General features: G+C 39.2%; 2 protein-coding genes across 2 annotated transcripts; both read right to left on the bottom strand.

Annotated features, from left to right (window-relative positions):
• Positions 1-1,021: 1,021 nt before the first annotated feature.
• On the bottom strand, positions 1,022-2,625 carry LOC141426218 (uncharacterized). Its single transcript, XM_074085070.1, has one exon. The coding sequence runs from the start codon at positions 2,556-2,558 to the stop codon at positions 1,497-1,499; it is 1,062 nt and encodes a 353-aa protein (XP_073941171.1). The 5' UTR covers positions 2,559-2,625; the 3' UTR covers positions 1,022-1,496.
• A 12,304-nt stretch (positions 2,626-14,929) lies between these two features.
• Positions 14,930-25,121, bottom strand: LOC141426641 (diacylglycerol O-acyltransferase 1-like). Its single transcript, XM_074085701.1, has 5 exons — positions 25,101-25,121; positions 23,398-23,539; positions 22,388-22,553; positions 20,718-20,990; positions 14,930-17,959 (listed from the first exon to the last, which is right to left on the bottom strand). The coding sequence occupies exons 1-5, from the start codon at positions 25,117-25,119 to the stop codon at positions 17,747-17,749; spliced, it is 813 nt and encodes a 270-aa protein (XP_073941802.1). The 5' UTR covers positions 25,120-25,121; the 3' UTR covers positions 14,930-17,746.
• Positions 25,122-25,228: the final 107 nt, after the last annotated feature.

A 25,228-nucleotide genomic window follows, 5' to 3' on the forward strand; every position in this document is an offset into this window, starting at 1 on the left:
TGGGCGTTAACGCTTGAATCCCTCATTACGTTCAGGATTCTACTTTAGAATCCTTCGCTAAATTCTGGATTCAATATACCTACCGCCCTCGCCATAAATGCATCATTTTGCTCCCATGTCACACAAATAACTATTGATGTTTTAAGCGCTACAAATGACATTAAACCTTAGATTGGTAAACCAATTTCTTGGTCGACTGTACATACACTGTAGGTATATTCTACGATTTAATCAAATGTGTCAACAATGAAAGTTATTAAATTTGTATTTTTTAAACTTCTGACATTGTTTTATTGAATAACAAACGAGAGTTTAAATAAAAAAAAAATTGTTGCCACAATGGTGGGTATATAATATCTCAATTTGTGTAAGTACTAACCTACCTCCAATCCTTTTCTAGGTGATAATAGTGATAAAAAGTAATGACATTAAAACCCTAAGTTGAATATTTATGGGTACGTCAAAGGCTAGATATTGTATTTTACAGTCAAAATAGGCATGACAATATGAACATTATATTTTATCTAGTTTTGCAATCTGACCTCAATTTAGAGCACCACATTTCAGCAATATTACCTATTGCTGATGAAGTGATGAAGGAGATTTACCTTTTGTTTGCTGTTAATTTGATTCGAAGGTACTTTAGCTATCTATTTACGTAGTTAGTTTTCCTTACTTTGATATAATATGTTAACGTACTGACTAAATATGTAGCCTGTCTGTTTTTTTTTTAAATTATAAATAGAACATGTTTGTGATTTGGGTGGCCGTCGATTACTGTATGGGAGCACCTGCTAAGTTATAAAACTTCTGAAATAATAAAGAAATAGTGGGTATTTTAAGTGATTAAATTGCACTGTTGTTTTAGACTACAAATTTACTGAGTAAGCAAGTACAATGAAGGTTTGAGGTTATAAATATACGAGTTATTTGATTAAAATATTTCCAAGCTAGTAAGGTACTTATGATAAACACGAAAGGATATACCTAGGAGGAAATCATTTTAAAATAAAACAGAACGTATTTTACACGAATATTTTATTAGGAAAACACAAATCCTATAAATTAATATTCGTCATTTACAATTACGTATATCTATGTACAATTATTCGATTAATCAGTTTTTGAGTCGTTTTAACCTATGTATAATTAGTAATACATAATTCATAAATCGTTAACGAAGCTATGCATATCTTACGACACAACCATATATTTAACACGGTGTTTGGATAGCCGCGACACGAACTCGCGGCTACAATGTTCCACCTCAATAAAAAAACTATAGAAAACTGGAACCGATGTTAATTAAATTTCAAAACTTAACAAAAGCACGAGGGTAGTGGTGGGCTCCTTGTGTGAGGGCACGCGCGGGCCGGTCGCGAGGCAGGCTCGCCAGGAGCCCCGGGGCCGCGGGGCGCGGGCCCTCAGTAGCGCTGCCAGGCGCAGGCGGAGGAGGCGGCGGCGGAGGCGCCGGCCCGCGGCGCCGCGCCCTGCCGTCACAGCTCCGAGAAGAACTCGGGCGAGGAGTGCGGCGTGGGCGGCGCGTGGTGCGCCAGCGAGTGGTCGCGCGTGGCCATGGCGAGGCGCTGCTTGAGCACGTCGCGCTCGTGCGTGACGCGCGCCACCTGCAGCTGCAGCACGTGCAGCTCGTCCTGCAGCGAGCGGTTGGTCAGCTCCAGCTCCTGCCGCTGCTGCAGCCGCTTGCTGCGGCAGTTCTGCGCGTAGCCGCGGTTCTTCAGCGTGCGCCGCTTTTGTTTCATGCGCGTCACGTCCTCGCGCGGGAACCCGTGCAGCCTCTTGTTCAGCTCGCGCACGCTCAGGCTCATCAGCATGTCGTCGCTGAGCAGGTCCTCGCCGCAGGACGAGGCTTGATACGAGTTGTGCTGGCTGGCGCGCGGCGACATCGCCGAGCAGGAGCTAGCGGGGCGCAGTGCGACCTGTTGCAGGTGGTGCTCCTGCTCGCGCCACTCGCGCCTGTCCCACTCCTCGAAGCTGCCGCACGGCACGGTGCGCATGTCGAGCGGCTCCCGCATGTGCGGCAGCCAGAGCACATCGTCGACGAGGGCGGCGCGGCACGGGCTGCGGCCGACGGGCGCCGGCGGCGTCTCGGGTGGCGTGCTGGGGTCCACCGCGATGGCCACGTGCGGCTGCGGGTAGGGTCCCGCGTCGGGCCAGGGGCGGCAGGCGCGCGCGCACGCAGGCGGCGTCTCGACGAGCTCGTGCCATCCGGTGCGCAACGGTTCTCGTTTGACGAGGTGGTGGTCCTCGAGATGGTCCAGCTCGAAATTCTGCACGTATTCGTCGGCGAGGTGCTCGTCGTTGGGGTCGCGCGACGCCTGCGGCGGCGGCGGGAGGGTCTGCATGGCGCTCGCTTGGGAGCAGTCGACGAGCGCGTGCTCCACCATGAGCAGTGCGGGGCGCGCGCCGGCCGGGATCAGACTGCCGCGCGACAGGGCGGCCGGCGGCGCGAGACTCCGCCCTCCGGCCCAATGACGTTTAGCGACGCGCGCATTACTTGCAGCCTCTATACGTGAACATAAGTTCACCAACACCGACATAATATAAACAACATGACACACATTTTGTGAAGCACAATACAGTAGTCGTATCGTACTACATAAAGAGTAATATTCACTCGAAGAATAACATAGAAATACCTTAACCTATCTAATGCTAGCTTATTAAGTTCTGGTAATTTCTGGTAATTTCGGAAAATTTGTTTTTACTTTTACAACGGAAATAAATAAAAATAATCAAAATTTAGACGTCGTTTAGGAAGTTTATTATTTTAAAGTACTTACCTAATATTAATCAATAGTACCTTCTGATCTACTATTTACAAACGTGGGTTATACCTAACTAGATTAGTATCTCCATACTCATATCTCACATAATCTTGTAATATTTAATAATATGTTTTGATATCATTTCGTTTCCAAATGTTTTTGATAAAATGAAAAAAATCGTAGAGCTTCGTAGCACTGCTACGAATAACATGCTACGGTACGAAGCAACCGATTGTGATTCTTTTGAAAAATACTGCAGAAACTTAATTGATTTCATTTTTTCACCTGTTATGCTCATAAACTTTTTTGCTAAGTCTAGGCAACATAAAAAATACTTTGAAAAATAAAGCTTACCGACTAAATGAAATTTTGTTTTCACTGTTGCTGTTTAATTTCCTCGTAATCGAAGTGAAAAGCAGAGTACTTGTTTTATGCACTTGTTTGTAATCTACTATTTTCAGAGGTTCAAATACTGGCTCACGCTTGAAATAACGCCATATGCAAATAAATATGTTAGGAGTAAATCATAACTCCTTTGTTGCATGATTAAAACAAAAAAACTGTAGATAGCTTAAACCATCATCGAATCATGTCGAAAAATAATTGGAACTTCATTATTGACTCTTCTATAAAAAAATATGAGAAACTAAAATATTTCATTAATTGTAAGAAATTAGGAACTTACACCCTTGCTATAGTTGTAGGTATAGTTGTATGTTGCGTATGATCAATATTTACGAAGTAAATTATAAAGCGGCGGTCAAATGGTCTGTCAACTATTCGCGCGGAGGAATACTATCACCATTTCAGAACAAACTACCTATCTGTTTCGGTAAATTTAAAATTTTCGGCCCTTTTATGTATAAATTGCAGTGTCTACTCTTGTTTCTAATATCCTTTCAATCGTTTAAAGGTCAACTGGAAGAGATCCTTTTAAATGATAAATTCGCCTTTGTACATCTCTTTCTCTTGTTAACCCTTTTCCAGGCATAGTGCGTATATCAACCACATAAATGTACACAAATATTCGACCTTAGCATATTTACAATAAGGTACAAAATCGATTGAAGTCGTTAAAAAAATTACTCTAACCTATGAAATTAATTAATTACTTTAAATTAATTCATCGTAGGTAAACAATGTAAAACTATGTTTTATTTTGAAGTAGCGTACATAAATTGACGGGGCCTGGAATAGGAATGGAAGGAATAGTTAACTGTTATATTTTGATGTGTTCTATGTACAATAAAGAGTTATACAATAGGTACAGTACATAAGATGAGTTACATTGGTTTGGGGCCACATATAGGCAGCCTTACCTGCAACATAATTATTATGCATTAATTCATTACATTTATAAGTGACTATTCAGTAACCAGTGCTCATTTAATTTTCTCAAAATGATAAATAGCGGTTGCGGCAGCGAGGAGGCCAAGTTCGGAACAAAACGATTTCACGCGCCGGCGGCCGCCGAGGGGTTAACATTCAGATTATTCCCGAATTACATTTAATTACCGACCCCTTAACCCTTCCCTGAAGTAAGTGAAGCGGCGCGCGTGATATTGTTTCAACAATCAGCAATACATTTTTAGGGTTCCGTCTGTCTGTCCGTCCGTCTATCAAGACCCTATTTCTCAGGAATGCATGGAGGTATAAGAAATTAAAATCAAATACTCAGGTCTGCTACCCCTAGAAGCAGTGAAGAAGTCAAAATTCTAGTCATCTCATCACAATTTAAAGATACAGTCAATTAAAAAAAGTGTTCCATACAGTTTACTATTATTATTATTATTATAAATCACACCACGCTGCGTACATTTTGCTAAGGAGAGAAGCTCAGCTAACATTGGATATTCATAGATACTTACAAATGTAGGTACGGAACCCTCGATGTGCGAGTTCTACTTACACTTGATGGCATCTTTTATTTTTACTTCCGCTTACTGAAGTAAAAAAAGGGCTATTATTTATTAACAGTTGATAAAAGCAGGTAACCTAAAAGGCAATGTAAATTCAGAGAAAGATCTATCAAAACTAAGTTCTTAAATATATTATGTACCATCAGCCAAATATGTGGTCTACCACCCTAAAGTTCTTCTTCTTCTTCTCTTTTAAAATATGGCTTTTCTGTCCTAGTTAATAGGACAACTTCGCCAGTGTCAAGTTAAACTCTCTTTGAGAGGCACGTTTTACGGTGATTGTAGTTTTTGCAACTTGATAGTAAAATTCCAGAAACCACGTGGAGACCACTTGCGCATTAAAAAAATGTTAGACACGAGAGCAATATAGGATTTTGGGATCACTGTTCACTGTTAAGGTTAATCTCCGCATAAAACACTATCAAAATTATACTTCAACTAGCCAAAGAAACAGAAATAGCAAAATTAGATATTGTCTACATCCGCCATCTTCGAATGCTACAAATCGAAATCCGCACCCTAAAGTTGATAATCGTTTGCATGTCATAAAACAATAATGCCAATAGACGTGTCTGTCATCTTGAAAGTTCGAATTTAGCGACATATTCATTTGATAGGAACTTGTTTAAAAATTGATAGACTACTTATTTTGCTGATGGTACCTATACTTAACACAGAATAAGCCTAACAACGATAAAACCAGTTCATAATATCAGCCGTAAGACGTTTACTGTTGGACGTAGGCTTCCCCCATAGACCTCCAGCTGCTTCGGTTGGAAGCGGCCTGCATCGACCGTGAACAAGCGGCCTTAACTCGGTCATCCGTCCATCTCGTTGGTGGAAGTCCTACGTTGCGCTTGCCGGTCTACGGTCTCCATTCGGGAACTTTTCAGACACAACAGCCAACGAGTTAATTCGCTTGGCTACGTCGGTCGATCGGTAAAGCAGTTGGTCGCCCTAAATTCTAATCTTGATGGATTGGTGAAAGCTGCGTGTTTGTTCTCTGCTTCTTGGAGTCATCTAGATCAATTCAGCAATTATGGAAATTCTGTAAGCCCCAATGTCCTTAAAAATACAACAAATGAAAAAGAAAAATCAAGTCTAGTAGTCTAAAATTAACTCTGTTATATAACTTTAAAGTTTAACAATTGGGACCCATTCAAAATTGCGATTGGCTGAAAAAATCCCTGTAATGGATGCGACTGCTGAACTCGCTATACTAGATATACTCATATTACACTTAGTTCAGGATTACTCGACTTGTTGTCTTTAACAATGAATCTCGTAATGACTTTTTCTTTGAAAAGGTTCCATTGTGGCTCATGGATTAAAGTCAGTAGGCAGTAGATACCTACCTATATTACCACAAAATTGTTCTACTTACATGGGTGATTAATTAAAAATATAGTTTTCTAACAACAAGCCTAGCTACTTATAGCTAACTACTAACCCAAAGACAGGTAGGTACCTACTTACCCAAGAGAGTTTCAAACGACATTTCAAGACAACACATGGTTTTCAAGACATTTTGGATTTTATAGTAGGTATATTGTGTTCTATTTTGCAAAAAAAAAACTTTAAAACTTCAAGTAATACCAATGGCCTTTGAAAAACTGGTACCAGGACACTTTTCTCTGCAACATACGAGTAGGTAATCTACTGCCACGTAACGCCTCTGCAGAACAGTTGCATCTGCATCGATATACAGTCGAACAAACTGATTCATGTACCGGGGAATCTTTTATAACCAATTTCACTACGATTCCCTTGACAAAAATATGGCATGTCAACATGACATTAGTAGCACGAAGATTCCCTGGTTCATGTCGAAGTTTGTTCGACTGTACGGAGTATCAGCGTATGCAAATGATTCAATCATTTTGGAGTGGTAACCAACCTATACAGCTACGTAGGCAGAGACGGCTGACGCAGCCGGCACTGTTTGCGCCCCACAGTCAACATTGTTAGCGATCCTGCGGCTCCCAGCAAATGTTATTACATGATTAACCCTCTCCCGACACGTAACTTCTGTTTGACCTCGCTTTGTTAATTGCCCACTTTGCGGAGCAGAGCTTGAGCAAACTGCGTCGGTTCGTCGATTGTTTTATATACCTCGATATTCGTTTAAGTTAAAATCTTAAGATGTCTTTGGCGCCATGTACCTATAAGCAGTTTGATCGTTAAATAATAAATAAAAAATAATAAAAAAACTAACCAAGTAGATACATGTCGGGAAAATATTCAATATTAAATTATAATCGACCATTACTTGTGTCTTAAGGGCGGTAAATAAGGAATTACGAACGAGAGTCTATTAGACTGAGGGCTTTAATGAGTCGATGTTCGTTATTCTAGTACCGCCCGTGCGACATACAATGTTTTTCATCACATTTGCGAGTAAAATTGTTTATTTGTAAGGCCAAATATTATTTTTGCCTCATTGCCGATACCTTACGCTGCGGCTCTTGGGCAGCGCCAGCATCCTCCCCTGCTGTTGCGCGCCCGAGCTGCGGGAGGGTGTGCGCGTGCAGCAGCGCCGTGCGGAGCAGCAGCGCGCGCAGCAGTATCAGTATACCTACGGGCACTGACTCATTTACCGACCTTGGGCTTCATGACAAGAAAATTTGTACGCGCAATGACTCATTTACCAACCTTGGGCTTCATGACAAGAAAATTGTACGCGCAATGACTCATTTACCGACCTTGGGCTTCATGACAAGAAAATTTGTATGTGCAATGACTCATAAACCGACCTTGGGTTTCATGACAAGCACATTAAGGTCGAGGGTTTTATTTAGGGGGTTGCGACCAAGGTAGCCTGCATGTTACGACACAGTTTACGAGCAAGTGTGATGAAAAATCTGTATATATGTATGTCGGCGGCCAATTAAAATCCGCCAGATCACGAAATTCCTAGGCATATCGTGAAATGGCGCCATTTCATGATATGTCTAAACGTTGGCCAGGCATATCACGATTTGCCCGAGAAACAATACGGCAGATCGATTAGAGCAATGCATTCGTCGATATTCCTAGCTCTATACCGGGCACATCGTGATATGCCGAAAAAAACTATGAATTGTGACCACAACGCACGAGCCGAGCGAGCGAAGCGAGCGTGCCGCGGCAGGCGGCCGGCCAAGTGCCAGAACCGATTTTTTTTTATGGTATAGGGGGCAAACGAGCAAACGGATCGCCTGATGGTAAACGATTACCTTCGCCCATGGACTCCTGCAACACCATATATGGTGACGTTTCATGATATGCCTAGGAATTTCATGTTCTGCCTAAACGTCACTAGGCAAATCGTTAAACGGTGAACAATATAATAATAATAATAATAATAATAAAATCTTCATTCAATAAGACAAAATTGCACAAGAGAGGAATGAACAATTACAAAGAAAAAGACAACTTAGGTTAAACATAGTACAATTAACTAAGTTGAATCCTGACTCACAAACTAGGCAAGGCCCGTATCTTGCAAGTCAGTGTTCGTCACGTATGCGAGCTAATAGAGTAATACTACGTATTACTCTACGTTACGTAGTAGCTACTAAGTAAACTGAAACATTTTTATTAAGAAAAGGAAAAAATAATAATTAATAAAATTATGTGTGTGTGTGTGTGTGTGTGTATGTGTGTGTGTGTGTGTGTGTGTGTGAGTGTGTGTGTGTGTCAATGTGTGAGTACGCGTGTGAGTGTGTGTATGTATCTATGGGTGTCAGAGTTTCTGAGTCTATATGGGTGACAGTGTATGTGCAGGTACGTTTAAGAGAAATGTTGCTGTCTTAAGTCAGAAGATACTCGGTATCATCATAATCGAGTTTTTGCAACCACTGTGAGACTTTCTCTTTCATTTGAAACCTACTTATGGTGGATGTCCCTTAGCCAATTCATGAAATGGCGCCATTTCACGATATGCCTAGGATTTTCGTGATCTGGCGGATTTTACGACCGACATATACCTACATGTGTTTTCTGTACTCTGTTTACTATGTATTGGTATTCGATTAAGAGTCATTGTATTTTGAACATGAAACCAATTTTTTATTTTGAATGAAGTCATTGAATTGTTTGCGTATAGTCTTTACTTATGAACAGTTTTAGAGTCAGTTTAATTTTATTAAATTAATTTTGTATATCTATCAAATTCAGCAGAAACTGCCACTTATTTTTTTTCGTTCGAGTACTTACTTTTACTTAGGTAATTATTTCTTTGACTTTTATGGTGTACCTAGTTACGAATTTTTTTTTTAATTAAACTTAAGGCAAAAACACGTTTTCGTCTCTATATCAAAAACTACTGAACTGATTTTGACGAAACTTGCAACACTTTTGGAAACAGTTACCCTAAGTTGGGCTATCCCTAAACATCATCATCATCATCATCAACCCAGCCTATATACGTCCCACTGCTGGGCACAGGCCTCTCAGAATGAGAGTGCTTGGGTTGTAGTTCCCACGAGGGCCCAGTTCGGATTGGGAACTTCAGACACACCATTAAATTGCTTCGCAGGTTTATGCAGGTTTCCTCACCCCCCTAAACTGATTAAAAAAATATTGGGATCCGACTTGTAGTTTTTGCGATATGCGCGGGCAAACATACAAGCATGCAAATATACCTTCAATCATTAATTTGGCCTACAATCATTCGTTATGAAATTTGGCGCACTTGTTTCGAAGCTGTGTATAGACTAAAATATGCAAAAACTATCTATGCGATTCTGACAATATTTACCTACATAAGTATACAACGGGCCTAATTATTAACCTCCTGTTTTTGAAGTCATTTAATCACCTTTTTTAGTTACAGTTTTGAAGTATGTTTAATTTTTTTAGCACAGGCACAGCCTTGTTTTTGCTGTATAGGTAAACAATACCGGGGCCGTCACCGCCGCGTTCCCAAGGCGGGACACGTTCGCGCGCTATCGCCGGCCCTTCATCAATTGATTCAGTCCTTTCGCGGGCATCGCTCCGAATATCGAACATCCCTTGCATGATAAACCAAGTTTAGCTCGACATGTTTCGGGCTATTTCGAAGCCCTTCCTATAATAAATAAGCCGTGGTGGCCTAGTGGTTTGACCTATCGCCTCTCAAACAGAGGGTCGTGGGTTCAAACCCCGGCTCGCACCTCTGAGTTTTTCCAAATTCATGTGCGGAATTACATTTGAAATTTACCACGAGCTTTGCGGTGAAGGAAAACATCGTGAGGAAACCTGCACAAACCTGCGAAGCAATTCAATGGTGCGTGTGAAATTCCCAATCCGCACTGGGCCCGCGTGGGAACTATAGCCCAAGCCCTCTTGTTCTGAGAGGAGGCCTGTGCCCAGCAGTGAGACGTATATAGGCTGGGATGATGTCGAGCTAAACTCGGTTTAAGACGTGAGTTATCCGTAATAATATCATTTAATATGAGTGAGTCTCACGGTAGTTTCATGTTCAAAAAAGATATAAACTGTACTATAAAATCAAAATTGACACGCAGAATATTACAGTGTAACGACTTCTAGCGCGATCTAGTGATCGAATATAAAACTCAAAATAAAAGCAATCTTTTTGCTTGTTATTCCTGAGGTCCAAAAATCCGAAAAAGAGTGTCGGAAGTTGTACTCGTAGGTATAAATGCGTCTGAGTTCAGAAACCCAATACCGCGATCCTGCATCTGTTAGAGTCTCTATATTTCATGTTTGTTTGTTTGTTTGTTTATACTCTTTATTGTACAAAAAGGAAAAACAAAAAGGTTACATAAATAAAAGTTGTGTTAAGTACAAAGGCGGACTTATCCCTGCAGGGATCTCTGCCAGTCAACCTTTGAGTGATCATGTCATGACTAGTTGGCCCTAGGAGTCGCTAAATAGGCTCAAGAAGGGAAAACTGTACAGTTCCCGCGGGCGCGCGATGAACGAATTCTTCATGACGAAATTGCGGGCAATAGCAAGAAATAAATACGAGTATGCCAATGGGTGCGACAAAGTTTTCGAGACGTACGCGATCTCTTTTACTTTGATGTGACGATTGTAATGTCACTAATTAATGTAACTCGGGTAAAAGGCTGCGACAACTACCCTAGTCGAACAATGCATTAAGTATTTCTCTCTTTACAAGTAAGTACCTGTATGATGATTTGATGATAAATATATCTCGAGAAACATCAGTTGGTTCCATCCCGTGATCTGATTGTAGTGTATTTATATATCTGCTTCGCATCTTCTACTCTAACACAATGTACTCGACATTTTCATACCAGACTGTATTTTAATTTTAGGAACAGTTGAAAAATTTATGACTCCCGAGAATAAAATTTCCTTTTCATTAGTCCATTAGCGATACTTTGTCAAGCAGTACAAGTACTTAGGTAATGTAACAATTAGGTATAAATGGCCTTGACTGCAATCAGATAATATGCGTTCATCGGTCTTTAATCTAACGCATGCCGCAGCCGAGTCAGAGGTTGCACTTGCACGCACGCTCTCAATAGGCTATGATGATGATGAACAGCGTAGAAATACTACGCTTAATACATATAGGTAATGATACTTTTTACGTATCACGATTTGCGGTCCGGTACATCTTATACATATAACATAATATAATAATATATAAAAGAAGAAACTGACTGACTGACTGACTGACTCACTTATAGATCAACGCACAGCCCAAACCGTTGGGCCTAGAAACTTGAAATTTGGAATATTTATGTTCCACTAAGAAAGTATTTTTCGAAATTCCCACGGGATAGGGAATAAACGGGATTCATATTTTCACTGCTGATGCTGCTGCTTAAGTAGCAAAGTAGAAATAAGCAACCTGAGATATGTATGCATGGGAAAAATTCGTGTCTAGATTCCTGTCCAGCAGTGGTGTAGGGATTATAGCACGCAGCACGGAATGCTGAGGACCTGGGTTCGATTTCCAGTGCTGGTCTCTTTTTCTGGTTTTTCTGTGCATCCATGTCTCAGTTTGTATTTTCGATATGGTTTCACGGGATACCCGTAAAAGCAACAAATTTGGAGTTGAAATAAAAAATACAAAAAGACTCCAAAAAACCAATCATAATTTATATTTTCACTTCAAAATGGCCCTATTTCCGTAACTATAATTATTAGAAACTTCAAATTTGGCGTGCATGTAAATAAAACTAAAAGCTAAAAGCACTTTCCAAGATTTATCCAAATTCCCACGGGATAGGGAATAAATGGGATTTATATTTTCGCTTGAAAGTGGCCCTAACTCCGTAATTATAAATATTAGAGACTTCAAATTTGATATGCAGGTAGATAAGACTAACAGGTAAAAACTGTTTCAAATATTTTTCGAAAATCCCAAGGGATAAAACGAATAAAGAAGATTTTATATACCAACTGAATCAGAAAACGCACAAGCTAAACTAATAAAACTAGGGACTGGAGTTTTAGCAAACTGATGTAAATCTGGTAACAATACAATAATTTAGCAGTGACATCCTGCTCATCCTGGCCAGGATCGTCTCCGTAGAAGGGAACTCCTCAAAAGTTGATGGCACACACAAAAGACTTTACATGATTGTTAAATTTCAATGACAATGTGTTTGTATGATATACACCACCTGATGCTGCAGCCAGGATCGTCTGCTGATGACGGAACTCCTCAAGGGCTGATAGCACAGATACGAAATTTTACATGTACGTTCAACAAACTGACACAATTACTTTGTTCACCCGCGACCTTATGATGATAGCTACTTTTATGCATGAAATGTGTGTTCACGTAGTTCCGCCACCTCCAGTCTCCACACTGTAAGAACACACACAAATCCATCTATCATCACCACCACATTACACTGACGCGTTTCGGACACAACCAGAGTTTATCAGAGCAACACAACCGTTCAGCATGCTATAGTGTGGAGGTGGAGGAACCGCATGAACACACATTTCTTGCATAAACGATCATAAGGCCCCGGGTAATCAAACTAATTGTTTTGGTTAATTGTTTGAATTGACCTATGCAAAGTAACGCCTCATTCAATAAATTATGTACGTTCAGTTTCGATGTACACATCACTTGAGATACTAAAATATACATGTAGGCTAAAACTATGAAAAAAAGCTTTCAAAAACAAGCTATAACTTAAATATGCTCTAAAAACGAAAATAAACATTAAATACCCACGTCAAACCAATCAACTCATTAGCACAATTTATTTATAATTCTATACCTACCTAACCCTACCTGAACAATACAATGACTGGCTGACTGACAGACAAAAACTGCTGGTCCTAGAGACTTGAAATTTGGCTTAGATGGACTTAAAGTAGTATTACTTATAGAGATAGAGATGCACTAGGGAGAGATTTTTAGAAAAAGTCATAGATTTGAAAAATATCTTAACTTTGTTTATTTCTTTGTTTGTTGGGGCAACTGAGCTGATTTAAATAATTATTTTATCAATAGAAAGCTACACTGTCCCTGAAACAACTACACTACTTTTTTTTAATGCAAAATTTCCGCAGAATAAAAATTAGTGAAGTTCTTTCAATAATAGAAAGCTACAATGTGTCTCTCATCGACAACTAAGAATATTAAAATAGATTATAACGTAATTCATGTCCCGCGGGAACTTTAAAATTTCTCGGGATATAATCCTATACAATATATCAAAGTCTATATCGTGTATGAAGTCGCGAGCAAAAGAAACGAGTAGTAGGTACTTTAATGTTTTCTAAAATTCCACCCTCAGCGAAACAGGGTTTCAAAGTTGGTACGAATTGCAGAAAGTAAATGTATGTTATCCAAAATTTAACGCGAGCGAAGCAGCGGGCAAAAGCTAGTAATGTTATAATCCAACTTCATTCGACTTCTACATTTAACTATTGGATATGTTTGCTCTAGGGTTGCTCTAAATGCGAAGGTGATTAGACGGTGCAACTCAAAAAGTTTGACACTTTATAACACCGAAAATGGTGACAATTGGTATGAAATATTATAAAATGATATGAAAATTTTCCACTTGCAAATTGAATAAGTACACACACTCAAACATCATGCCTGTATTCCCAAATGGGGTAGGGAGAGCACACGAAACGTTACCGCTTTGGAGGCGCTTTTAGCAATTTAAGGTTTTATGTTTGACAAAAACGGTACAATAGTGACAGGTTGCTAGCCTGTAAATATACGAGTATATGGTTAATTTTTGTGTCACCATATGTACAGTCACGAACAGGGATTGTCGAACCATTTACTTTTGTTCATAATTTGGCCGTGTAGGTAACGCAATGCTAATGATGATAGGTGCCAACTAAGTATTTTGTACTATTCGAAATAAAACGGGTAACAGGCGGGGGGAAGAAACCCATAAAGCTTTGTCTTATCTAAATAAAGAAAAAAAACCCTGGTTGTATAAATAAATTCAAAATTCATTCGTTACATTGCGGATTATATCATGAAATAAAACAGGTATGGAAAGAACTCAACATTTATTTCACAAATTCATAAAATACCGCTGTACTTGATGAATGTAAAAGGCAGTTCCAAAACAATATAAAAATATAAAACAAGCTCTGTATAATTCAAATTAATCAAATTTAAACATTTATACTTATTATAGACGTGTTAGTTACTCTTTAACTATAATATTTTAGTACGAATATAAATAGTGCATGCATTTAAATGTATATCGGAAAACGCCTTATAAAATATACAAACAATAAAATTTACTATTTAAAATTTACTAATAAAAATGTAATACCTTGATCTAGCACGTTTTATTAGACTTACATGCTAAGAAAATCTCTAATAAATTATTGTTGATATGATCATAATAATAATTCAAGAGGAATTATCTATAACGAATAACTCATTGCATACATACATATTTTTACTGAAACATGAATCATAATTCATAAGGCACAAAGCGCATTTTGTAAATTCAGTCTTAGTAACACCGAAAGGCCTGAATAGGTATATTAATATTGACATTATAAAAAATAGGGTTGGGTCCTGAAGGCCTTACTTGCATTTAGCCTTGGCGAGCAGAGCACGTTAGTTGTATTATTGTCCGGGTAGCAAAATGTCTTGGTCTGTAAAACGCCCTCACTGCTATAAGCCATAGTAGACGGAATGACTTGGCGGTAATACGATTTAATGTCAGAATGTTTTAGTAGGTAAATGGTCTGGTCTGGTCTAGTAAATCTATTTAATACAATCAAGACCTTACACTTACTTGTGCATTTCACGACCTATGCGTTTTGGTAATTAAGTATTCCTGATACTTAGACAATTTTGTAATCATGGCATTAGATAAACAAGTCATTTTTCATACTTGGTCAGTGTACTACTGAGACGTTTTGAATGTCAAGGCTAAATGCAAGTAAAGCCTTCAGGACCCAACCCAAAAAATATAATTAGGTACTATCCAAAATCCCGACACCAAAACCCATACCCATTTTTGTACTAGAATATATCAGTGGCGAAGCGTCCAAAGAACCCCATTCCCACCAGATTGCCCAATATTTACAAAATACGACAACAGGACTCAAATTATTTATGAAGGATGTGGGCGATCTTCGGGTAAACCACGGAAATATCTGACGCTACGCCACTGTTATATATATAATATATAGTAGTATATAAGAGTACAAAAATAAACAATAAACGAGGAATAAAACAATTACATAAAATTGTTGCCATATTCAAGTACCAACCTATGTCACGAAAAAAATATGACATTTCGGGAAAAAGTGGCCGGCTCATTTATTTCTAGCTTTTATTTTCGTACTCTTCAATTTTATTTTAAGTTGATCAATAAATGGCACATTAATCGATTAATTAATTTAGTACCCACCGATATATTGGGCATTTCTAGACAAACCACATCAGAGTTTTGAGTAGAACATTAATTTACATTAAAACCTTAACTTTGGCATATAAAAATTTTGGCAAATTTTTTCGTATAACAATCTCCAAAATATTAATAATTTGCTTTATTTCTATTTGTACATAATTACTCTGTAAAAGTAACTTAATACAGTTACTATAGAGCAGCACCTTTCAACATAATTCATATCGTCACTACTTTTTAAAAAAGTCGTATCTTAAAATGGATAATTTTTCTGAGTGCACTTTATGACCATTACGTCAAGGTTAAATTTTGTTGACGTATTGATTTGAGATACGAGATTTTTTCAAAGTAGTGACGATATCCTAATTATCATTACACATCGAGTTAGGATAAAACTTTGGAATGTTCCTTGTCTGATTAATTTTTGATCGAGCGTTTTAACTGTTATTGACACAAGTAATTATTGACAATGACAACTGACTTCAACTTATACTATAACCCGTTCATGCCTCAGGTACGATTGTTTTCTTCGCTGGTACCTAACGTGAATTTGGAGTACGTAGCAGGTGAAGCCCTCTAGAAGCATGATGTCTTAGACTATCTAAGTGTCCATTCTTCATTCCAAGATATTGATAAACAGCAAAATTCACGTAAAAGCCGTACGAACGATAAACACAAAAAAAAAATACATATCAAAAGAGAGAAAGAAATATTGAGAGCTAATTAAGGGTAATCGATGTTTTCATCCCGTAACACATATATCGAAAATTTTAGCACTGGACACGTAGAATTGATTAAAGATAGAATTGACAGTTAACTTCTTATAATGAAAGCAGCATCGGACCCTCTTAAGTTCAGTTCTACGCTATTGTGTAATCCCTCAGATATTTAACCAATGGCATGGTTGCACAGGATAAATCAATGATAATTATCCAGATAATTATCGATGGTAATGAACGTTATATCTGCGTGTATTATTATACGTAAAGTATTTAAAGTATATCTTAACGCGCATAATATTTTGCGTAACTTTTTTGACGTTACGTCGATTACGTTTATCAAACACTATAAATGTAATAATTAAAATTACTTCTTTTACACTTGGACACCCTGGTGATATTCAAGGTATAATTGGTTTTTTGGAGTCTTTTTGTTATTTCAACTCCAAATTTGTTACTTTTACGGGTATTTCGTGAAACCATATCGAAAACCAGAAAAAGAGACCAGCGCTGGAAATCGAACCCAGGTCCTCGGCAATCCGTGCAGCGTGCTATAACCCCTACATCACCGCTGGACAGGAATCTAGACACGATTTTCGATATGGTTTCACGGGATGCCCGTAAAAGTAACAAATTTGGAGTTGAAATAAAAAATAGAAAAAGACTCCAAAAAATCAATTATAATTTGATTGCTTAGTAGCGACATCTCTTGTCTGGGTAAGCGGATAGTTCCTAAAGAATGTGACGTCTCTCGATGAGAGCGGAACATAGATGTCGCTAGTGCTGCTGCTTAAGTAGCGTAGTAGATAAAAAAGCAACCTGAGATATGTATGCATAGGAAAAATTTGTGTCCAGATTCCTGTCCAGTGGTGGTGTAGGGGTTATAGTACGCAGCACGGATTGCTGAGGACCTGGGTTCGATTCCCAGCGCTGGTCTCTTTTTCTGATTTTTCTGTGCATCCATGTCTCAGTTTGTATTTTCGATATTCAAGGTTTTAATACAATGCTGGATGCCCTCGGTTATAGATTAAATAATAGTTACTATGGAACAGAATCGACACTCTCGTTTCATAGCCGTTATTTTCACCTACCAGTGTCAGTAGCACCCATTGAATCAAAATGCCGTGCTAATGATAGCGGTGAGGAAGTACACTGTGAGAGTGATGGAGCACTGCCTGAGGCCAAAGACATTAGAGTGGTTAGACCAGGGCCGGCCTTAGCCATCTAGGCGCTCCGAGCGAGGCATGCCTTTGGCGCCTTTTTAGATACGACAAGCGACAAAAGGACAGGTCGTTTTCGTTAGATATAGAATACTCGTACTGACTCCTACGATATAAGTCTATAAAAGTGAATACACTGAGTATACTTTAAAATAAGTATTCAAATTAAGTGGCTAAGTTGAACTGGCGCGTGCGGTGCCCTGTAGTACTTGGCGCCCCGGGCAGCCACTACAAAAAAGCCGGCACTGGGTTAGACTACTGATAAGTATACTTAAATGTTTAATGTTCCGGCTTGAAATGTTGTAGAGCGTAGTCGTGATAGTACATCATTATAGCGAGAGGTTGACCAAGGATTATGGAGCTCCACACGATAATGTTGCCCCAACGGGAGCCGAACTTGACCTCGGCGAAGCGGGAGATGACGGACAGCGGCGGCTGAACCATCATTCCCAGGAAAGCCCACACCCTGAACATCTGAAGCGGGACGCTCACCTGTAACCAATTAAAGAAGAAATTAATCGATAACGATTAAGTATAAACTTTGAAACTATACTAAACTTGGTATACAGGGTGGCCCATTTATATCGGTCAGTATGGGAGTCTGAAACTATACGACATACGAAAATTTCTTCTTAGGAACCAAACATCGATTTTAATAATAAGAAAAATTGCATTCATGCATTTAAAAAAAAACCTGTACGCAGCTCGGGAATCGAACCTGGTTGTGTTGAAAAAAAAAAACTTACACTATTTCTATACTGACCGATATAAATGGGCCACCCTGCATAGTTGGTTTGGTTGTTTGGTAGTGGTTGGATTTGTGATTTTGGAACTTAGTGAAATCACAATTCTCATTCTCATCATCATTAGCCGTAGGACGTCCTCTGTTGGCCATAGGCCTCCCCCATAGACCTCCAGTTGCTTCAGTTGAAAACAGCCTACACCCACCGTACACCTGCGGTTTTAAACCAGCTCATCCGTCCATCTCGTTGGTTAGGTCTCTCGTTAGTGGACGTCTAATTTTATTTATATTATAAAACGCGAAAGTTCGTGAAGATGTATGAGTGCAAATTTCCATACTAATATAGTAAACGTAAAATAAATGTAACTTGGTCTTTTTGTGTGTTATCTCTTAACGTTTAAACCGCTGATCCGATTGAAATGAAATTTATGGAGACAGTGGCGTAGCTACCGGAGGGCTAGACGGGGCAGTGCCCCGGGGCCCCCAAGCTCAGAAGGTCCCTCGACCTCTGACTTAAAAGCTAGAAATGACAAATCTGGAGGACGCCGAATTCGGAACACGACGAATACGGAACAAACGATTTTAGAATCTTAAATCTAGAAACTATCTGATAGTTTAGTTGGGGCCCTACGCCACTGTATGGAGATAGTTTGAGATCCTGTAAAGGACATTAAGATAGGACAACAGCAACAGCTAGTTATGTATATGTTATGTATGAGTGAATGAATCTTAGAAGCAAAACTAAGATAGTTTATAACATAGATAGATACAAAGAAAAATATCTTTTTTCTAGGACGATTTCTGTTCACATGGGTTAGTGATAGACAATTTTTTACTGGATGATGTGAGATCTATACAGCTGGTATTATAAACGGAAACATTTGTGAGATTGATGTATGTACTATGTTACTCTTTCACGATAAACTACAATTACTACTAGGTTTCTATACACCGACTACTAGATCATGACATGATAATAATATGACGACGATGATGACACACTGATGGATAATTACCTAGATCAACACATTTTATTCCAAAATGGTGCAGTTCCCGTGGAATAATGATAAACATAGATACATCGAGGTGTTAAAGAGTTTGTACAGCAGCGCCACTATGTCGATCCGGTTGCAGGACGAGAGTACACAACCAATCCAACTGCAGCGAGGTGTGAGACAGGGAGACGTTATTTCTCCGAAACTGTTCACAAATGCGTTGGAGGACGTTTTCAAGCTCTTGGACTGGAACAGGTTCGGCATCAATATCAACGGCGAGTACATCACCCATCTTCGTTTTGCCGATGATATAGTCATAATGGCGGAGTCGCTGGAGGAGCTCAATACTATGCTCAGTGACCTCAGTATCGTCTCCCAACAGGTGGGTCTTAATATGAACATGGACAAGACTAAAATCATGTCAAATGTCCATGTCACACCCGTGCCGGTTATCGTTGGGAGCGATGTACTCGAAGTTGTTGACCACTATGTTTACCTTGGACAAGTTGTCCAGTTGGGTAGGTCCAACTTCGACAAAGAGGTCGCCCGAAGAATCCAACTCGGATGGGCAGCGTTCGGGAAACTTCGTGATGTCTTCTCGTCCAATATTCCGCAGTGCCTGAAGACTAGAGTCTTCGACCAGTGTGTGTTGCCAGTGATGACTTATGGCGCTGAGACGTGGTCCTTAACTGTTGGCCTCTTAGAGAGGCTCAAAGTCACGCAACGAGCTATGGAGAGAGCTATGCTTGGAGTTTCTTTGCGCGATAGAATCCGGAATACGGAAATTCGTCGAAGAACTAAAGTCACTGACATAGCTGGAAAAATATGCAAATTGAAGTGGCAATGGGCAGGCCACATCGCTCGAAGAACAGATAACCGTTGGGGGAGAAAAGTCCTCGAGTGGCGACCACGAACCGGAAGACGAAGCGTTGGCAGGCCTCCCACCAGGTGGACTGACGACATCGTGAGAGTGGCGGGAAACCGGTGGATGCAAGTGGGCAAGTTGTCGTTCATTGTGGCGTTCTAAGGGGGAGGCCTTTGTCCAGCAGTGGACGTCTTCGGGATGATGATGATGATGATGAATGATAAACATTTTTTTTAAAACGAAGTGGCGGAGTGATGAGTCTGAAATGTGTAAACCAATCCTACTGACCCAACAAACAAGGTACAATATGTACATAGAACTGAATTATCTTGCTGTTATGGTTTAAACACATAAGTGCAAAATCCAAGGACAGCAATACTCACTACTATCACTTATTACCTTAATCTAATTTCATGATTGCTGTCAATGTAGATATAGTTATCTATACCTATAAATAAAACAGTTCCGTGACTGACTGGTAGACAACGCATAGCCAAAACCACTACAGCAAGAGGCTGGCAGATATATACCGTGAGTATTGTAGAGGTGCAATAATAAGAGATATTCGAAATTCGAACGAAAAGGGAACGGGCATAACTTAGCAATGCATTAGTTACCACACAATCATAATAATTAAAAGTAACTAACCAAATATTCATGGAATAACGCCGATATAAGGAAGACTGCAGCGCTAGCAGTGGTCTTGCTATAACCCAACTCAGTGATAGGTATGTAGACGTGTCGCACCGCCCACTTGTGGACAGGCAGGTTCCAGGTCCTCCAGAAGACTCCGATGTTGTTAGCGTTCCACCAGTCTGCGTAGAAGTGGCGGTCCGCAAAGTGCAGCAGCTCGCCCATCAGATTAAGGAACGAATGGAAGCTCAGGTAGAAGAAACACAGCCACATGAAATGGTTTGGCACCTGAAATTGTATAAGGGGCTGTTTCACCATCCATTGATTAGTGTTAACTGTATGTGTATGTGATGCCGTCTCTATTTGTTTTGTTCGAATAGACAGAGACGGCATCACACCTAACCGCCAGTTAACACTAACCAATGGATGGTGAAACAGCCCCTAAATATTACAATATCATCCCAGCCTATATGCGTCCCACTGCTGGGCACAGGCCTCCTCTCAGAACAAGAGGAAATATTACAATAAGTATCTGTTAAATTGAAAGACATGCAGATTATAACAGTACAAATTAAGATAAGGCAATAAATCAAGGACATTCAGCCAGTTTTCATGCTATAAAATAATTACAAATGAAAAACTTAATAAAATGAACAGAGGCCTTATTGTCTAACACACTTGGAATCACAGTCGTTTTCACCATTTCTTTCTATCACACGGTATAAGACGAGCGTAGAAAGAGATGGTGAACGCGATCGCGAACGTCAGCGCGTTATGACAATAATGGCCTCTATTGTATGTAGTTGTAACGTTTCCCTACAGATAAGTCAACGTTCCATATTCGAAAAATGATTTCCATAACATATATGTTATGTGCACTACTACATACCTACATTAGGTAATTGAAGTTCTTAAGTTTTCACCTATATCTAAGTACGAAACACGATGCGAAATGTCGCTTCTGCTCTTCCACTTAACAAGGTGTCCACTACAAATCCTAAAAAAAAACCCTGACTTTTCACTGACTTTCCCTGACTTTCCCTGACCAATCATGTTCATTTCAAAGCAGGTTATAGGTATGATTTTTTTTACTGCCCGAGATACTAAGCTAGACCCGATGATAGGAATTCAGTGCACACCGAACGTGGTCACTTTTTCGTTGACTGTTTTTATGGTGCCACTCTTTAATACGTCGCCCGGAACTGGAACGACTGGTGTCAAAATATGGAGCTAAGTTTTGCAAAATATGGAGTTTTTTCCGTGACTTTTAGATTTCTAGCTCACTGGTTTTCCCTGACCACCTTGAGCTTTCCTGACTTTTCCCTGACTTTCCCGAAATTGAACACCCTGATTAAGCGTTTTTACACCACATTCATAACAGAACAGGTAAATTTAATTGTAAACAAAACGCATTAGGTACGTACCGTAAGGTCGGGGTACTTTGACAGTTTTCAGGTTACTTTCGCCCATATGAAAACCACATAAAAACAAACAATAAAGCGTAAATTAAAAACATAAAAACGTGATCGATCAATTAACATCAACCATATGGCAAAGAGCCATATTCTCAAAGCAATAATAAAACCAGGACCGAGTTATATCTAAGGGTCAAAGTAACCCTTCCTTCAGGGCCAAAGTACCCCGACCTTACGGTAATTAAACTTAATATTACTTTAAAAACTTACAGCAAGTTTCAATAATCTCTCTAAGATTTTGATATATTCCATTTGAGAAAATGTGACAATCGAATTTGTTACAGAAGGTATCATCCATTGCTGGAATAAGGCCAAGACTAGGTTAACGCCAAACACTACTTCCAATAATCGCTTGATCAAGAACCTTTTCCTGATTCTGAAATACAAAACAAAAAGACAACACTTAAGGTAGTTATAAACTTTAACACTGTTAGACTGTACATAAATAATTATATCAATTCTTGATTAACTTTTAAACAGCTAGAGTTAGACCACTAGTATCTTGAAAAAATTAACATCTTTTGACCTCTTGGATGTTCCCTGAAGTTAACGGAAATCAAAAAGAACACGCTGTATAAGAGCTAGCACATTTACATTTCAGTTAAATAAATAATCATCTTACACTGCACAAACTTCGTAGATTAGGATACACAAATATTTCCACATATTCTAGTCGCGGCTACAACCAGTCGACTTACTGATTGCGATCGCTGATTGGTATTTCATTCGAATGGAAACCGTATTAATCACAAGAACAGACATTCAATCATTAGGTAAGTTTATGATGAATGACGGAAACGGCAAGAGTTTACAGAAGTATTCGTGGTTTATTTCAACCGGATGGCCACATGGTTAAAGAACCTAACCACGAAGCTTGAGGTCCCGGGTCCGGTTCCCGGCCGGGGCAGATATCTGTATGAATAATACGAATATTTGCTCTCGGGTCTTGGATGTTTAATATACGCATTTTTATCCGTTGCTTAGTATCCATAGCACAAGCTTTACTTAGTTTGGGACTAGGTCAATTGGTGTCAAATGTCCTATGATATTTTATATTTATTGATTATTCATTTTACCTGTACAATCACCTGCATTAATATCTGCCACAACCGAGTGTGCAAAGATATCCAACAGATCCTACCGGCCCTTGGAATAGAGTCCTATCAGATATTCGTGTATTGTTCTTTCATGCGGTATCACTAACATCATGCATGACTAACCGTGTAGTGCGGGGGAAATTCAACTCATAACACAAAGTGGGGGCGAGCAGGAAGTAAAACAGGTCTTTCAGGTTCAAGTTATCAGGGTATCTGACGAGGCCAGCGGCCAGGAAGGCGTCGCTTTTCTCCTCCTCGATGGTCTCTGCACAAAACGTAAAACACGTGATAGCATGCGGTTATAGTTAAAGTATGTTGTACTGTGAAGCAACCAAACACCAAAATTGAATGCGCAAACACATAAAGGTGCTGATAGACTTTAGCATTCACTACAGAACGTCGAGCATTCGCCGTTTTTAAATATGTCGAACTGAACAACGAACATGGCTAAACATAAATAGAGCCAAACATTAGTACGAACATTTACATTACCTACACGATCATTCTAAGGAACGCTGTAGTAGTATGTAAATGCTCTTTAAAATTTGATTATCCACGATGATGTGATGTCGGACGGATGCTCGGCAAAAAGCTCGAAGCAAATTTGCCATCTTTTCGCTTGAATGCTCGCTGAAACGCTCACTAGAATGCCCGCTAAAACGCTCATGTTTATTTTCTGAGCTTTTGCCTGTCATGTAACATTCGCATTACAAGTGAATTGCTCAAGTTTTATCAGCACGTTAAGAGGAAAAAAACTGTACAAAGTGCGACGAATTTTCTGACTTAAGCATTTTTTTATACATTTATACATTATCAATAGTACCTGGGCGACCGAGCTGTGCTCGGGCTAAAACTCGTTAATAAGCGTTTTCCCAGAGATAAGACCAAGCTATTCCCTTTGTTATTCCCGAAAACCTCTACATACCAAATTTTATCGAAATCGTTGGAGCCGTTTCCGAGATTCTGATTATATAATATATCAAAGAATTGCTCGTTTAAAGGTATGTTTTAGATACTTAGATAGATTAAAAATGTGCTGATTTACAGTGTTCAATAAAGTATGTTTTTGAATTCAGGTGATGCAGGCGTGCTAAGTACTTCCCAGCACTCAGTAAAGTTACATAACTCCACACTATTTTTATCTTATCTTTTATCTACTCAATAAGCTCTACCGCAATAAGATGCTTAGGTATACTGTGAAAATTCATATTCATTTATTGCTATCTAGTACATTGTTACAAAAATAATAAACAAAATAAATAATGTAAACGTGGAGTCTGTTGCTCCAACCGCTTGGACGGACGGACAGAACGACGGACACGTAAGTTCAATCCTTCCGGTAGGGAATTTGAAAATCTTTAAACTTAAAATCGTCAAGGCAGACTTCTTCCTGTTGTTGTGTAGGTATTGAGTAACGTAATCACTTATCATTAATCATAAATAACGACAAAAAACACGCATACGGATTACGTAAGTACTTACAGCATTAAAATACACGTGCATAAAAACAGTTAAGTACTTTTGTGAGATAGAGGTATTCAAGAGCACATATTAGATCAGAGAGGCTAAATTTTATACTATAACAACTAATCAGGTCGTCTATTGTTTTGCCATGCCATGAGTTAAGTACGACACAACATCGATACTTCAGGGGCACGTCTAAATGATCACAAAATAAAATACTCTTATTTTCGTTTTTAAATATTGTACGTGGTCAAAAGTAAGCATTAGTGCAAAGTGCAAAACTACAACAAGAAGCAAAAAAGAAAAAAGAGAAGTACCAAAAGAACAGTGCATAAACAGTCAGTTATTTTATCTTGACTTACGCTCTTGCTCGGCGCTCATAAGTTCATCTGTAAATATAATGATTTAATTGTGAAACTAACTTTAAGTGCGATATTACACTTACGTACAATCTAAGAATAAAGAAATAAGACTTAAACTTATTTTTCAA

Source organism: Choristoneura fumiferana, chromosome 3, assembly GCF_025370935.1.
Source record: "Choristoneura fumiferana chromosome 3, NRCan_CFum_1, whole genome shotgun sequence".
NCBI classification, from domain to species: Eukaryota; Metazoa; Arthropoda; class Insecta; order Lepidoptera; family Tortricidae; genus Choristoneura; species Choristoneura fumiferana.

Excerpts from the sequence above, each read along its gene's own strand:
- LOC141426218 (XM_074085070.1), bottom strand. The coding sequence starts at position 2,558 with ATGTCGGTGTTGGTGAACTTATGTTCACGTATAGAGGCTGCAAGTAAT.
- LOC141426641 (XM_074085701.1), bottom strand. Across the intron at positions 20,991-22,387 it reads AGAGATTATTGAAACTTGCT|GTGCCAAACCATTTCATGTG; the intron begins GTAAGTTTTTAA and ends ATACAATTTCAG. Across the intron at positions 17,960-20,717 it reads CGTTATTCCATGAATATTTG|GTGAGCGTCCCGCTTCAGAT; the intron begins GTTAGTTACTTT and ends AATTGGTTACAG.